The 15,215-nt window shown below is 36.1% G+C and overlaps 1 protein-coding gene across 2 annotated transcripts in view; it reads right to left on the bottom strand.

Moving 5' to 3' along the window:
- Spef2 (sperm flagellar 2) overlaps positions 1-15,215 on the bottom strand; it is a 144,354-nt gene that overhangs the window by 73,558 nt on the left and 55,581 nt on the right. The window contains exons 11-16 of one of the 2 annotated variants that reach the window (XM_057789943.1): positions 9,373-9,592; positions 8,604-8,755; positions 7,112-7,169; positions 5,761-5,813; positions 4,050-4,153; positions 761-1,017 (exon numbers count right to left, since the gene is read on the bottom strand). In XM_057789943.1, the coding sequence (XP_057645926.1) occupies positions 761-1,017; positions 4,050-4,153; positions 5,761-5,813; positions 7,112-7,169; positions 8,604-8,755; positions 9,373-9,592 (844 nt within the window). Of the gene's footprint in view, positions 1-760; positions 1,018-4,049; positions 4,154-5,760; positions 5,814-7,111; positions 7,170-8,603; positions 8,756-9,325; positions 9,593-15,215 lie in introns of those variants that run through there. The other variant, XM_057789942.1, reaches the window with a different exon arrangement.

The raw sequence follows: 15,215 nt of genomic DNA, 5'->3' as shown, positions 1-15,215 counted from the left end.
GGGAAACTAAGGGTTAGGAATGTGTAATTTTACCCTGGTAAATACTTAATATGTAGAATAAAACAATAATTTCACTTTTATATAAGTCAAATAAATCACATGATTTAACAATAATATTCAACTCCACCAGATGAGTACTTCAAGTCATTTCTTCCTGCTCCTTAGAACACACGCAGAAAAGGATGTTGTCAGTTCCTCACATACAACATAGATGCAGTTTCCTCCGCACCATTACTGTATGAACTAGCTACAAACTGCTTCTCCATGTGCACAAATCTCACAAAGGAAACTTTGGCATGAAAAACTGTCAGGTAGGTAGAAAGGTTCAGCAAAATGCTTATAGTTGATGTATAATTCTCCCTTAGTCCCAGGTTTGGCTAATATTCAATACTTAGAGTTAAAATAAGGGGCAATGAACGCAGCCGGATAATTCTTTGAACAACCAATTAAATGGATTCTTCCTTACACTTGTAAATGGAACTATTCACTTAGTCATCGAAGAATTTTTAATTTTTTTCATATATTATATTTTGATCATGATCTTCCCCTTTTCCTAAGTCCTCTCAGATCCTGTTCACCTTCTGACCCACCCAACTTTGTGTTCTCTTACTCTTAAAGGAAACAAAAAACAAACAAACAAAAAAAAAACAGAAGCAAAAACAACAAAAAACAAAAAGAAAAGAAAAAATAGAGTCAAATTTTAAAAGCACTTTTAATTATGAAAAATCGTAAAGATTTAAAATCAATGCATTCAACTTACCAATGATATCATTCATGCGATCCAGTGATAAGTTATCTGAAATATCTAATAATATGGCAAAATCGAATGCAGATGGGATAGGAGTGACTTCCTTGGAAGGAGTCGGGCCCAAGGCTAGCGTGGGCATTTGTGCTTTCTTTTTCTCTGCCTCCATGAATTTTTTTTTGTAGCCTGTCAGTGCTTCTTCCAGGAGTTGAGCTTGATTTAATGTCATTGGAAACCCATCAATAACCCAGCTTTCGTTAGTGGGTATCTCTCTAAATTCAAACAGCACAATTGATTAGCATGTTGATAGGTTCTGTTACTTTACAGAAGTTGGTAATACAGTGAATACCATTATCTTCATTGCAAATTCATCCCGTTGCATGGATTTCAGGATTTTCTAGCTAAAATATTAGGTTTTCCAATGTGTTCTGATTGCTTACTTGCTTAAAGATCCTTCTGTGGGTCCCTGCTGTCCTTCAAGTCTATTGAGAAGCCTTTACATCCTCTTCAAAATGAAATGACAATGACTTATTTCTCCCAAACTTCTAAACTCTCTCAGTTTCAAAAGTTTACAAGCAGATATCTTCACTACTATGTGCATTCACGTGATATTATTTACATTGTGCTCACAGGCTACACTTCTCCTGTACCTCAAGTTCCTCACATATACAACGGGGTATTGTAAAATATCTCATTGGGGTTTGTGTAGATGTCAGAAATGACATGTTTAATAAATACAATACAGATCTTAGCCCATTCCGCACACTCTCTTTGCCAATCTGGAGGGGTGTCCTCACCGTACTCACTCCTAAACCAGGTTGTTCTTAACTCCTTAGGCTCTCCCTAATTTCACCATAGGAATAAATAAGTCTTGACATAAAATTAAAGTTACTCTTTAAAAATTTTATTAATTAAGTTGAGTTATAAATTTCTGAAGTATTGGCCGGGCGGTGGTGGCGCACGCCTTTAATCCTAGCACTCGGGAGGCAGAGGCAGGCGGATCTCTGTGAGTTCGAGATCAGCCTGGTCTACAAGAGCTAGTTCCAGGACAGGCTCCAAAACCACAGAGAAACCCTGTCTCGAAAAACCAAAAAAAAAAAAAAAAAAAAATTTCTGAAGTATTAAGGACCAAATCTTAAGCTTTTCTTTTCGCTGAGCACATTGTCTTTGCTAGACAACGTGCACACTACATCTGAAGGACTTAAGTATCCACTTTGTTCTGTTATACTCACAAAATTTCATTTCCTCTTATATTTTACTTATATTTTAAGGTATGACTTTATTTCTTGCTATGCTAGCTCTCATATGAAACAATAGAATCACCTCCCCAGAAGTTCCTAAGTCTTCTAGTGATAACATGTACTTTTTCTGACAATGTGGCAGGCAGAAGTAGGAACTAAGTTTCAGAAAGATTTCATTGCTTGCTCAAAAGCACAAAACTGCAAATGTCCTTCTGACTAATGATTCTCAGCACAGCTCCAAACTTCCTACTGGAAACTGCCTTTATCTCCTCCACTAGATTATCATGTGCAGGAAGAGTGCATTTCACTTTCACGAGTTCTCCAGAGAGAGATCAAGCCTTCTGTGTAGATTGGACTCACTAACTCCTTTGCCTAGGACAGAGAAGAGATTTCCTTTAACGCTTGACCTCTTCTGAGATCTGCCGTCTCAGAAGCCACAACAGAGACAGAACTTGGAGCTACACTTGTTCAAAGCTAGAGTGAGACAGCAGACATCAGGGAGCCGTGGGGCTTGACTTTAGATTTTGTTACATCACTAGCCAGGCACAGATATCTAACTAGAACATCTAGTGTTCCTTTGATCATTGGACTAGACCAAAAGATTTCCAGCTAATGCTAGTCTTCTGGAGGTATCTTAGAGGAAATGGAAACGGTGTTCTGTGGTCGGAGGGTGATTGTGCAGTGCAGTGTGGATCCCTCCAGATCCCCTGAAGCTCAAGTGAAGGACTGCTTGCTGCTTTGCATGTTCATTTGTTCTACAAAGTGCACTGTGGGAGAAAGTGTACTTTAGTTAGTTCTGAGAAATGTGAGGATAAGAACCCTTCTAGCTCCGAGGGTAGCAGCCTTGAGTTCCAGTTGCTAAATACTTCAGCGAGAAGCAGCTTAAATCTTTATGGCAGTCTATGAGGATGACATTATAGAGGAACTCATCCCAGATGGAGAGTAAAATCCTATAAACTCTCCCTCCTCCTGTGTCATAATGGTCCCTATACATCGCAGCTGAGCAATTCCATTTCTACCATCCAGTTCTTTCAACAGAGACTTCTACTCTGTTTTCCCATCATGCGCAGATTCTTTCCTTTATTATACAGACCAACTGGCCTCTTGTAACATTCATGTATAACAAAGCAAAGTTGAGGGGAATATATAGAAAGGAATCTGTAGAAGGGAATCTATGAAAAGGATAGAAAGGATAGAAAGGATACAAAAGAGGATAGAGGAATTACAATGTGTGGGATCTTTGAAATTTTCCATTTCTCCCCATCACATATCCTGCCTGTGTTACACATGTGTCCTTTGTCTAACCTGTGTATCACTGCCTGTTGCCCTAGTGCTGCTTAGGCTGTGAATCCCTGGACTCTATACCTACCCTCTTCCTGAAACGTAACACAAGCGAATGCAGAAACCTGTACCCATCCCATTGAAATCTAACAACTTGTCCTTTGGCTTATCTAATCACCCAATTTCCTTGAATTCCCCAAAGATATTAGTAGTTGATCTACATTTACAACAGGTGAAGTCAAGGTTGGTCAGAGAAGAGAGAGACAACAAGCATGCAAATCTATATATTTTCCCTTTATCCTAGGAATAAAGTTAGATATTAGAAGCATTTGAATACTAAAAAGTTGCATCTCTATATTATTTTTCACATATCTTTCTGTGGTAAACAGTATATGAAATGGGGTAGCGAGCTAGCTCAGCAACTAAAGTGTTTGCCATGCAAGCGTGACAACTGGAGCTCAGATTCTCAAAGTTTATGTAAATGCTGGCTGGGTCTGCTGACCCAACTATAATTCTATCCTCAGAAGTTGGAAATGAGGGGTCTCCAGGTAGGTTGGCTAGGGAGTCTAACTTTTATGTGCAGTTCAGGTTTTGAATGGGACCCTGATTCCAAGGGTAAGGAAAGAAAAATGAGACAATTCCAGATGTCAACCTTAGGCCTTGGCCATTTGCATATACATTCTCACACACATGCACATAAGTCACATCTAAGCACATACACATATACATGTAGGAAAAAGAATATATTAAATAGGTATGAGAAAGGAAACTGCAATACATACTTAATAGCATTTACCATGATGTTAACCAGCAATATGTCTGGAATACTCTTTCCTTTTTTAAGCAACTGTTCTGATTTTGCACCAAGTTGAGCTCGCAAACTAAGCTGTGGAAGGAAGTGAAGAAGCATAGGAGAGAACTGATTGAAAAGATGTCTGGAGTTAAAATAATTCAGTAGCCATGCTCCCTAATGAAGATACTGAAGACTTACCACACTTCTGGAGCCAGGGACACATTCAAGGAAAATGTGTATCAATTTTGAAACATTTTGTTTGGAGTTTCATTTATTCTAAGATCTCCTCTAATTTTCAGCTTCTCTGGCACGCCAAATTTCATCTACAAACACTTTCAATCATAATTATTTGGTTCTAATAACTCATATCTATGGGAGAATGCCCTCTGTGAAAGCACACACCAATATAACTCTTTCTGTGAACACATTCCAGATTTCCAACTCCGTTTTTCTTCTGCCTTGATGAATGCCCTTTCTTGTTCCATCACAAGTTCTCTGTAGAGATTAACTCTTTTGTTTTGTCCAGAATCAATAATTATGACTTTTATGGGGGTAATTCTGTATGAGTTGTGCAATATCATTGAACATGGGCTTCCCCAAAGCCTGATCTTTGCTCAGTTACTCGAGTATTTTATATGAGATTCTAGCTCCACTCAAAGCCATCCCACCCAAGGAGAGTACAGCATTATACTCTTATGACAGATATTATAATAACTACTTCTCAAGCTCTTACAGACCAGACTCATTTATCTTTTTTCTGATCTCAGCCTTAGTTAAACTTGTCGGTCCCCCTGTGACTAGCTATCTATTTATGTTGCTGGAGAGCCTTCCTAAATCGAGTTAGCTAATTCTCCTACCTCTTTAAATGAGTCTAAATCAATTTCTCCAGCAGGCCTATCTTAATCTAATACGGTAACACTTTCTCCTTCCCCTACCGCAAATGTTGCTTTCCTCTACTTTCCCCAAACATGCTAATATTTTACTATGGTCTTCAATTCATCTAGTAGTGTTTATAGCTGATTACCTGCCCCCCTCTATCAGAATGTGAACTCCAAAAGACCAAAGAACTCTCCCTTTTACTTTTTTATTGATATATACAAATAATACAGTGCACAGAAAAGACAATATTCTTTTGAACTGAATTGTATATGGATTTGGACACTTTAAAAAGTCAGTAAGTGTAACTACAGAAATAAACCCAGCATTTCTGTTAATTCATATTTTAAATGAATAGAGTAAAAGTTATAACGCTTTAGTTATTGCTTTTTTCTCTCAATAAGTCATCATGTTGATTTCTTAGTCGCAGGTCTTTTATATTTAATCAGTTCTGAAAACTGAATGATAAATTTGTTTGCCATGATGAAATCCAGCATACAATAATCAATTGTAATAAAAAGTAATTGAAACATATGCAATTAATTCTGTCCTTACTCCCTTATATATTTAATCAATACTCTTTTTGAAAATACTACTTTTCTTTAGAAATAATAACAAGTGAATTAAAAAAATCACAGATATACCATTTTAACCTGATAAAATGCCATAGTATTTTCTAGTACTTTAGATAGAAAAATATTAAAAATACAAACAATATCATCAAAACTCTGATTATTAATCACTTTTCTATCAAACACAATTTAAAATCAAATTTTGACATGTTTTAATATAAAAGTAGGCAAGGATTAGATTAAAATACTTACATTTAAAAAACTATCACTTGGTTTGAGATATTCATCTTCATCAGTCATGACATCTATTAAGAGAAAAGAGGTAAGAACAAAGTGCCAGTATTTACATTTGAAAATCATGCCAGCGTTAGATTCAGCCATGTCTTATAGACCCAGCAAGGATGCACTGGGAGCCCTGTAGCACGGCTTTGACTTTTAGTCCACAGCATTTCAGGTCCTGGCCACTGTGTGGCTTGAAGCTTCCCACTTCCTTCCTAGCATGGTCTGAGCTCACAACAAAATTCAAAATATACAACTTCAGTTTCTCCTTTGGTAAACAAACTTGCTTTCTCAAAAAAAAATCAAAATATTAATTCAGTACACTTATATTTTCCTGGGTTGTGAAGTTTTGGAGAAGAAACATTTAGAAATTAGAGAGGATTCTTAGTTGAATTATATGGGGGAATGTTTTCAGAATATATTTGTAGTTAAGTGTCATAATATTAATAGTAAAATAATCTATTAATTGCCAAGATAACTGGCAAAGGGAGCCAAGAGTATCAATCAAAATAAATGAAAAAGTCAACTTGGAAAATGATGGCAAATCTGTGCATGATTCTACGGTGACAGCAGATAACAGTGATCATGCAAGAGGATTTGAACTTTATTATAAAATATAAACAAGTTGAAAAATACTAAAAACTTCACTAATACACAAAGAAAGGTCATTTAATAATTTTTTTCCCTTAGTGATTATACAAATAGTCTGAAGGAATCACCTCGGATTCCCAAGGAGAGACCTTGTGGTTAGTAAACTCAGTTCTACTGCCATGGTCAAAGATTAAGAACCAGGCCAGTTTGTTAAACAGGGACCCTTGTTTTCATGAGTTGAAGAAAACCGACTCTGTAACCTTCCTCCATGCTCAGAACTGTGATATCACTCTCTCTCTCTCTCTCTCTCTCTCTCTCTCTCTCTCTCTCTCTCTCTCTTTCTCTCTCTCTCTCTCTTTCTCTCTCTCTCCCTGTCTGGAATAGGTGAAAAGGAAAAACAAATAAACAAAGCAAGATTACAAGAAAGAGGTGAGTGAACATGAACGTGCTGTTTCCTGGTAGCTTTCACAAAGGCAAACATTGACAACTACTTTAAGAAAGAGGGTGGGGTAAAAAGTATTCAATGTCATTTCACCTTCATCCTCAAATGTAGGTATTGACTACCTTGCACAGAGAAGGATTCAGGTCCCCATTGTTCACCATTTCCTCCCCTGAAGCCGTGCTTGTGGTCACATAGATCACTCTCGCTGTTTCTGTATCTGTCTTTGGTGTGCTGCAGTATAAATGACGGATGACATGTTTGACACGTTACTTGCTAGCTATATAGGTTTACCTTCTTTTTTGAGTGTCGCTTTCCCTGAAACTGCAGGAACTGATAACGCACTTGGATCCTACGGCAAGAAAGCAAACATCTAGTTTTAATATGGCCATGTTTCCCTTCCGTTTCCATTTCATGAATTTCAGTTAGTGTTTGAGAACTGACTATTTTACATGCATTAATGATATTAAACTGGGTCGAAATGATGACTTTCAGAGGCAAACCAAATTTGGTGAGCACTGAATTTATGGAGACACGGAATTATCTGTGGTATATAATCTTCCAATGGCTCTCAGTGTCTATGTAAAATAAAGTAACTACTGTTTCGGGAAATTAAAAAAGAACAGGGGAAATGTGTGGTTTTTTTTAAAAAAAAATCTTAAAAGAGTAATCCTCAAACTGTCAGTCATAGCCATAGATAAATAAGAGAGAAAATGTGTGTTATTCATTACTCTGTTGAGTGAAATGAAAGTTTGCTATGATGTCAAAAAAAAAAGAGCCAGACAATGAAACAAATTTTCATAACCCGTGATTTACTAGTATTTGTCCTGTAAATGAAAATTACTTAGAGTAAACTCTTTGTTAATTGACTCAATAGCAGAGACAATATGAGGTAAGAGAAAGAGCAATGAACTTTAAGTCTAAGGTTCAATAACTTAGCCTTCCACCAGCCTCTGACCTTGAGAAAACTAATCCGCATGTAGGGTCTCTCCTACTGTCTAGAAAAAAATGAGAGCTGAACCACATCTTCGATTCTTAAAGTCACACAATACTCTTCTAACCCCCAGCATGTATGGTTATATTTTTATGAAATAATGTAATAAATTTTAATGTTGATATAAAATAATGAAAATGTGATCCATTTAAGTCACTAGGAGTTGTGCCCACACCCCAAGTCCAGCTGAAATATATCTTGGGTGGGTATACTCTGGTTGTGGAATAAGTTGATCTAACCAGCTGTTTCCATTTGGCTTCATAGCATTCAAGCAGCCTCATATTGTGAATCTAAAGACTAAGCCATGTAGCCTGTTCTCCCCTTAACGCTATGGGAGGTTTAGCGCCTGTCTGATCCATTGCCAAGGGTCAACTATATAGTCTCTAACCACATATTGGGAAACTCAGTGTCTCTACTTTCTAACATTGAGTGGTGGAATGCCAGTCTAGGAGTTAGTGACCTTAGCGGCAAATGTAGGTCACCCTCCTAACAACTGTCATTCTATATATATATGTGTGTGTGTGTGTGTGTGTGTGTTTATATACATACACACATTCACCTGGCAGTTCCTCCCTCTGAATAATTTTATTTGTTGGCCACAGAACTTAAATGAGCTCACCATTCTTGATGGTCCACCCCAAAATTCAATTTAATGGGAAGAGTTAGGAGGAGAGTGTCCTCTCTTTTGCTTTCTGGCCTGTAGAACCTAAACTCTTTATTGGGTGATCTTTACATTATATCCTGATGCATATCTGTAGTATACCAGAAGAAGAAAACTCAAAGCTCACTTGCCTGTATTTTGCTAATTTCTTTCGGGTCCAACAGAGGTTCTCCTTTGTTTTCTCTCCGAACTGGTCTTAGCCCACTGGCTTGTTCGTTGTCATTAAATGCCCGGATAGCTTCATTGACAAGACTATCAATAGAAAGTACTCGAATAGAAAACTCTAAAGAAAAGACAATTTTATAAATATCTTTGCCTTCTGAGAATTGGCACTATTGCATTTTTTTTCCATACTCTAACCATGTTCTCCCTACATCTGTCCCTTGGATTAAGATACTTTCCCCTTGTAATAAAATTCACATTACATGGAATAAATCACTTTAGCTAGTTAAAATGGTACAACTCAGGGGCACTGAGAAATTCACTCAGCTGGTTGACCATCATGATAATTTTGTTGCAGGAATTTTTTATCACTTCAAAAGTAAATCCCCACCTATTATGTTGGCACACCTATTCCCCCAAACCATGGTACCATAAAACATGAATCATTTTCTATCTGCATGGATTTGTCTATTTTGAGATACTTTGCATAAGTTAAACATAACATAAGCCACCTTCTGTGTCTGGTTTCTATTACTTAGCATAATGTTGCCAAGACCGAACATTTTGAAGCATGTACCAGTACCTCATTCTTGTATATGAAAAATAAGTCACATGATTTACTACTATAAAATTTTGATGGAAGATATTGTCTAAATGGAATCTCTGGTATGAGCCTTATGGACGTAGACAGTTGTAGCTATAGTCAGTACAAACGTTAAGGAAACGAGAAGGAAACACCTTTTTGTAGACACTTTAGAACAGTAGTTTTGCCACTGAGCGTCTTCCCTAGAAAGCATCCCCTCACAGCATAGGATGGCAATTCAGTTTCTGCGGCATCGTCTTGAGAAGGGATCGACTTTTCAATTAATCTTTGAAGCACGTGTCCCAGTATGTGATTGTTGGAGGGGGGAGAGCTGTGAGCCATGTCTTCTGGCAAGGCCCACTCTCCAACCATGTTCTGCAAATATAACGGTCAAACAAAATAAAATTGTTCCCAAAGAACAGAATGGAAGTATCGATGGCATTGAAATATTAAAATGAAGGTGGGGGCAGGGAGCATAAAGGGAGGTGAAACTGATGTTGGGGTGTATTGTATGGGAGAAGACACTATTCTCAATAAAACTTTTAAAAAGTAAATCCAAGTTGTAATAAATAGAACCTAACCTATACTGTAATTAATTATATTGTAAAAAAATAACAAAAATACTACCTTCAATTATAGAATATTAAAGAAAATCTTCACACAGAACATTACAAAACTTTAAAAATATTAGTTTTAGAAGTATTATTTTGAGTTAACTGAAAACAATTAATCTGTTTTATATTATGGCATTTAAATTAGTTTAGAACATCTTTATTGAAACTAAAACAGAAGGTTCATTAATTAAATGTTAAAAATAGGAATGAAAGTAATTTTTAACTAGAAGAACCTAAAAAGGAGTAATTATAGACATAAAAGGGAAATAAAATTAGAAGGTAAATCCACAAGGTTATATTTATTAATAAATTCCCAGGACATGATTTATGAAACCCATCTTGCTAATGGCTTGGCACAAAGGTGAAGAACAAATGTGTATCTATGTCACAGTGCAATGGAAGGATAGTAGCATCAGGCATGAAGGAGACTTGAACATTATTAACTACTATGTGAATAAACCTTGAAATTGAATTTGTTAGAGAACTCTGTCTAGTAACACAGTAATAGCTTAATAGATACATTTTATTTTCTTAATTGAACAGAAATTTATTGTTAAAAATCTAGAATAAAAAGTTCTCCAATGTATTTGTTAATGTTAGTCCTGTCCTTTCACACACACACAGATGCACACACACACACACAGATGCACACACACACAGATGCACACTCACATAGACAAGCACACTCGTACACACACTAACAAATATAATTGACAAGAACATCGTTTTAAAAGAAAATTACAACCAATCACACTGGAAAAGGTTTTGTAAAAACCACACATACAATATTAAAATGTTCCCAATAATAATAAGATATGCCACAATACATACAAGCTGTTTGGCACCTTATTATTATTTGGAATTAGTATAGATAGCCTATATCTTAAACTCTCTCAGTTTTTAAAACTCAGTGTTTGGTACAGTGGTGCAGATCTGTCAAGCTTGGCACAATTCTTAAATGTCAAAAGTCTAAATTTCAAAATGCATTGCTTTTTAATGATGGTCAATTTGATAAGCACTTCGGTTATTTCACTTGCCCCAAGAATTCTAACTTAGCTGTCGCAGTCTAAATCATGCTACTAAGAAGAACACAAGGAAGCCACCAGGGAAAAACATAAAACATCCTGTTCCTATAAAACCAAAGGGCAAGCAAAGATGACATTTCTTTAGAAAATACAAACCAATTTGTACAAGTCTGAATTGCCTGTCTTTTCCTAATAGGACAGTTCGTTTTTCCAAAAGAAGAGTAAGTATGTTTATCTTGACTGTAAGTGCATGATTTAATTAAAGTTTCCTATTTTCTGGATATGCTTAGGAACTATGCATTTTGAAAACTCATTGGCTGGATTGAATCCCAAATTTGAGTACTATTTTTCACTTTAGCCTCATGACTGATAAATAGTTCAATAGTACTTACTCCACAAAGTAACTGACAAGTCATATTTGGGTATTAAAAACAATTCTTTATGTTGCACTCTTAATATTTCACCAATAATGCACAATCATTCAAAATGACAGATTCTGCCTATACTTATGTTATCATAAGTATACGTTTTTAGATTTATTTTTAATTTTCATTCATGTGTGCATTGTGCTTGTACATATGTCATAAGAGCATGGTGCCAATGGAGGAGAGAAGAGGGTACTGGAACTCACAGAACTGTATTTACACGTCATTGGGAGCAACCCAGCATGGGTACGGGAAACAGACTCCTCTTATCACCTTCTCTAATCCCTTTCTAAACATTTGTAAATAAGAAAAAAATGTATTGATTATTTGTTGCTTTTTAGGCCATTTTGTAGGGATTTTGGCAGTGCTTCTAAAACTCTAGTCATGAGTGAACAGACATTTTTTCTAAGTTCTTGACTTTTCTTTTATCAGTATTTTTAATATACTGTATCTGACAAGGAAATACTTTCCAGAAAACACATTGTCAAGTTTGATAAGTGCTGTGGGTCATGTTCTTAGTCTGGTGCCAGAATTCCTCAGATGACAACACAGGAGATAAAAAAAAAATCCTTGGAACAAACAAAACTTATCCTTGAAGCAAAGTATTCCTAAGGATTGTTTTAAAATCCAAAGAAATAAACCTATAATTATAATTTAAAATGTCTTCTCACTTCTATATAAATAACATTTTACTCTTAAGAATTATTTTCTTCTAGGGCTAGGGATATAGCTCTATGGCAGAGCATTTGCCTAGCACGTGTGAGATCCTAAGTTCAATTCCAAGCAACACACACAAACAAAAAGGAAACCTGTTTTAATTTAATAACTTTGGTTTTGCTAGTCCAGTGCATAACTATCTGCACTATCCAGATTTAAAGGGTGCATGACTGTGCATATTTTGCATCATAAATGATTATGTGCTTCTGTTTTCATTCACTGGATCTGGTTATACTTTTAAGTAGAGAAATGATAATGACTGTATGTAAAGTTGCCAGCAAGGAGGTAGCCAAGTAAGAAAACAAGAACGAATTCTCTTATTACAAGTTGAAGTGCTACATGCCAAAGTTCTGATAATTTTTTAGCTGTGCAGACTTTTGGCCTTTCTAAAGAAAACAGTCTCACATGTAAATTTAATATCTCTGACACCCATAAAGATTCTGCTTCTTGCATGTTCCGTATTTTTGTTGACTTTTCACCTTGAGGCACAATTTAATTGTTGTAAAGATCAAATGAAATAATACTGTATACCAGCCAATAAAACCATTGACGACAAACACCAGAGGAGTTGCCAGGCACTGCTGGAGGCATTTAACAGTAACACATCTTCAAAGACAAATACCAGTCAGCTTTGCCTTAGTTAGAAAGCATGCCTCCTCACAAAAGGGTCAAATAAAGCCCTTCTACATCACGGAGTTAGTTACAGATTATGGCCAAACACAATGGAATAGAACATTGATTGTGAAGAGAACAGAATGTTCTGGCTCGGAAAAGAACTGGTCTGACCTATGGAGATAAGCAGAGAGAGATTGGAAGAGCACGTTGAGCTGGATCACATGAAGGACAGCTTCTACACAAAGACCAGTGGGAAAGGAACAAGAATATATTGAGTAAAACGGAGATCAGAAAAATTTGAAAAAGGAGAAACTGAAACTAAAGTTGAAAACTGTGACGACAAATGACCTAAAGAGTTAAAGAAGAACCAGAGTATTCTAGCAGATTTTTACGTTTACTACTAATGTAGATGTTATTAGAGCAATGTAATAAGATAGAATTCACACTTTCAGATATTGTTACAAATATACACTTTGAGCTGCTAATTTCAAGATACTAATGCCTGTAGTGGGCAAACTAGGTAAGTATCACTTGATACAAACCATTGCTTTAATGGGGGGGGGGATGTGCTCTACATTACTCCTCTGAATTAGGTAAGCTATGAAATGCATATAGGAATTGCTTAAAATATCTTTATAATTTTTGTAGTGCCTACATAAATGCAATAAGTATGTAGTTTTGAGATGTGTGTGCAAGACCCAAGAGCCATCTCTCCTTGTCAATTCATACCTACTCAAAAATCGATCGTAAAACTATAACAGTAAATACTCGCTTCTCTTGGTGAAAAGGTGTAATTAGTTCACCAGTACAGGTTTTATTAATTGACCTATAATTAGATTTCCAGAGCCTGATTCTGAATGTCTAGGCTCATGGTATGCACATACTATTCTTATCATCACATAATTTGTGGACCTAACACTCAGTTGTGCATCCCAGATTCAAAGTGCTCCTGTGCTTCTTTGTCTTTGGTTGGAGAAACTTCAATGGTTTACTGAGACATCTCTTTCTAATAATTTTCCATCAGCCTTATCTTTTAAAATTCCTGTGGGCTGATGTTTTTGAATCCTTGGACTTTTAAGGATCATTGTGAATATTGACAAATAGCATCTACTTTATGGGCTGAGGTTTATACTTCAAGAGCAAGATATAGATCTACTTCCTGTTGATTCTGTCCTTGACTATCATGTGGCCTCAGTTACTGACTGCTGTTTCTGATGAGGTTGCGTGCTTTCTCAACAGATTATTTTCCTTCTTTTATATTATAATAGTCACTGATAAAATGAAGTTATGAATACATATGTGTGTGTCATTTTTATTTCTTAAAACACCTTAAAACTTAAAACTGAGAAGGTTGTTCTTCCTTCCCTATTTTTAATGGAGATATAGTTTATATAAAGTGGAATAAACAGAGTTTAGTCCTTGGGAGATGTTCATTATGAGTCCCTTGATTAGACAGTTGTGCAACATTCCATCAACCCACATTTTCAAGTTATATCAATATACTTATTAGTGGCATAACAATGTGGTTTATGTGGAATGATAGTCTTAGTCTAATGGTCCAGAGGATCTGGTTTTTGTTTCCTCAGATGAGTAAGACTTACCAGCACTTGTTTACATGACCTGGGGTAACCCAGGTAGACCCAGTCAGGAATGTTCTTGTCAATTACAATTCAATTAAAAATGAAAAGATAAAAGACATGCAAAAATTTCTCCTCTCCAAGATAGAAAAAGCTTGTTTCCCAGTGAATACAACATGTTCCCTGTTTTCGATATATTCTGATTTCCTTAAGTATTCTTGAAATGCAATGTTAAACAATTTAACAACATTCTATAATTCTGTTATGTAAATAGACATTATCTTGCTAGAGTAGCCAAAGATACAGGACAAAATATTCCAACAGACTTAATTCAAGAAACCACATACATGTTAATGTCATAAAATCAGTATATTCTCCATTCAAAGCATAGCTAATTCATGACAATTCCACCATAGGAAGACAATTAAGCTGCCTTTATTTTGCAGTTACTTTGGAAGACTTTCAGTTGGCAAACCAGTTTGAAGGAAATGAAGGATAGCTGAGTCTATGATTCCTGAAATGCAGCTAATTCTTGAACTAGTAGTCTAAGGGGTGATGGGATATATAGCAAATTTCAGGTGACCTTGTTTTTATGTTGATCATGATGACTCTTTCAGGTTAGATCTATCATGTTCCATGATGGACAGCAGAGTAGTAAGTAGTCCAAGGAATGAAGATGGGAAGAATGGTAGAAACCATTCACCCATGAGTTGAAATTCATGTTCTAGAAGGGCCAGTGCGGGGCAATTAATTAAAATATTTATACTGAAAAATGTGACTTGGACCAGAGCAGTGCATATTTGCTATGTGGTGTCTTTATGCTCTCTATGTGTACACAGGCAAGAATTCAGAGGGATCTGGTGACAGTGGTACAGCTGTAATTCCAGCATTTGGGAGGCTGAGACAAGAAATTACTTCTAGTGTGTGTCCAACCTGGGATATATAATTTCTTAAAAACCAACCAAGCAAAAACACAAACCGAGAGAGAGTGAGAGAAACACTCACAAAGAGCTTTATTTCCAAGT

Source organism: Chionomys nivalis, chromosome 15 (genome assembly GCF_950005125.1).
Source record: "Chionomys nivalis chromosome 15, mChiNiv1.1, whole genome shotgun sequence".
Classification (NCBI taxonomy): Eukaryota; Metazoa; Chordata; class Mammalia; order Rodentia; family Cricetidae; genus Chionomys; species Chionomys nivalis.
The sequence above is the reverse complement of the archived record's forward strand: the minus strand, read 5'-3'. Positions and strand labels throughout refer to the sequence as shown.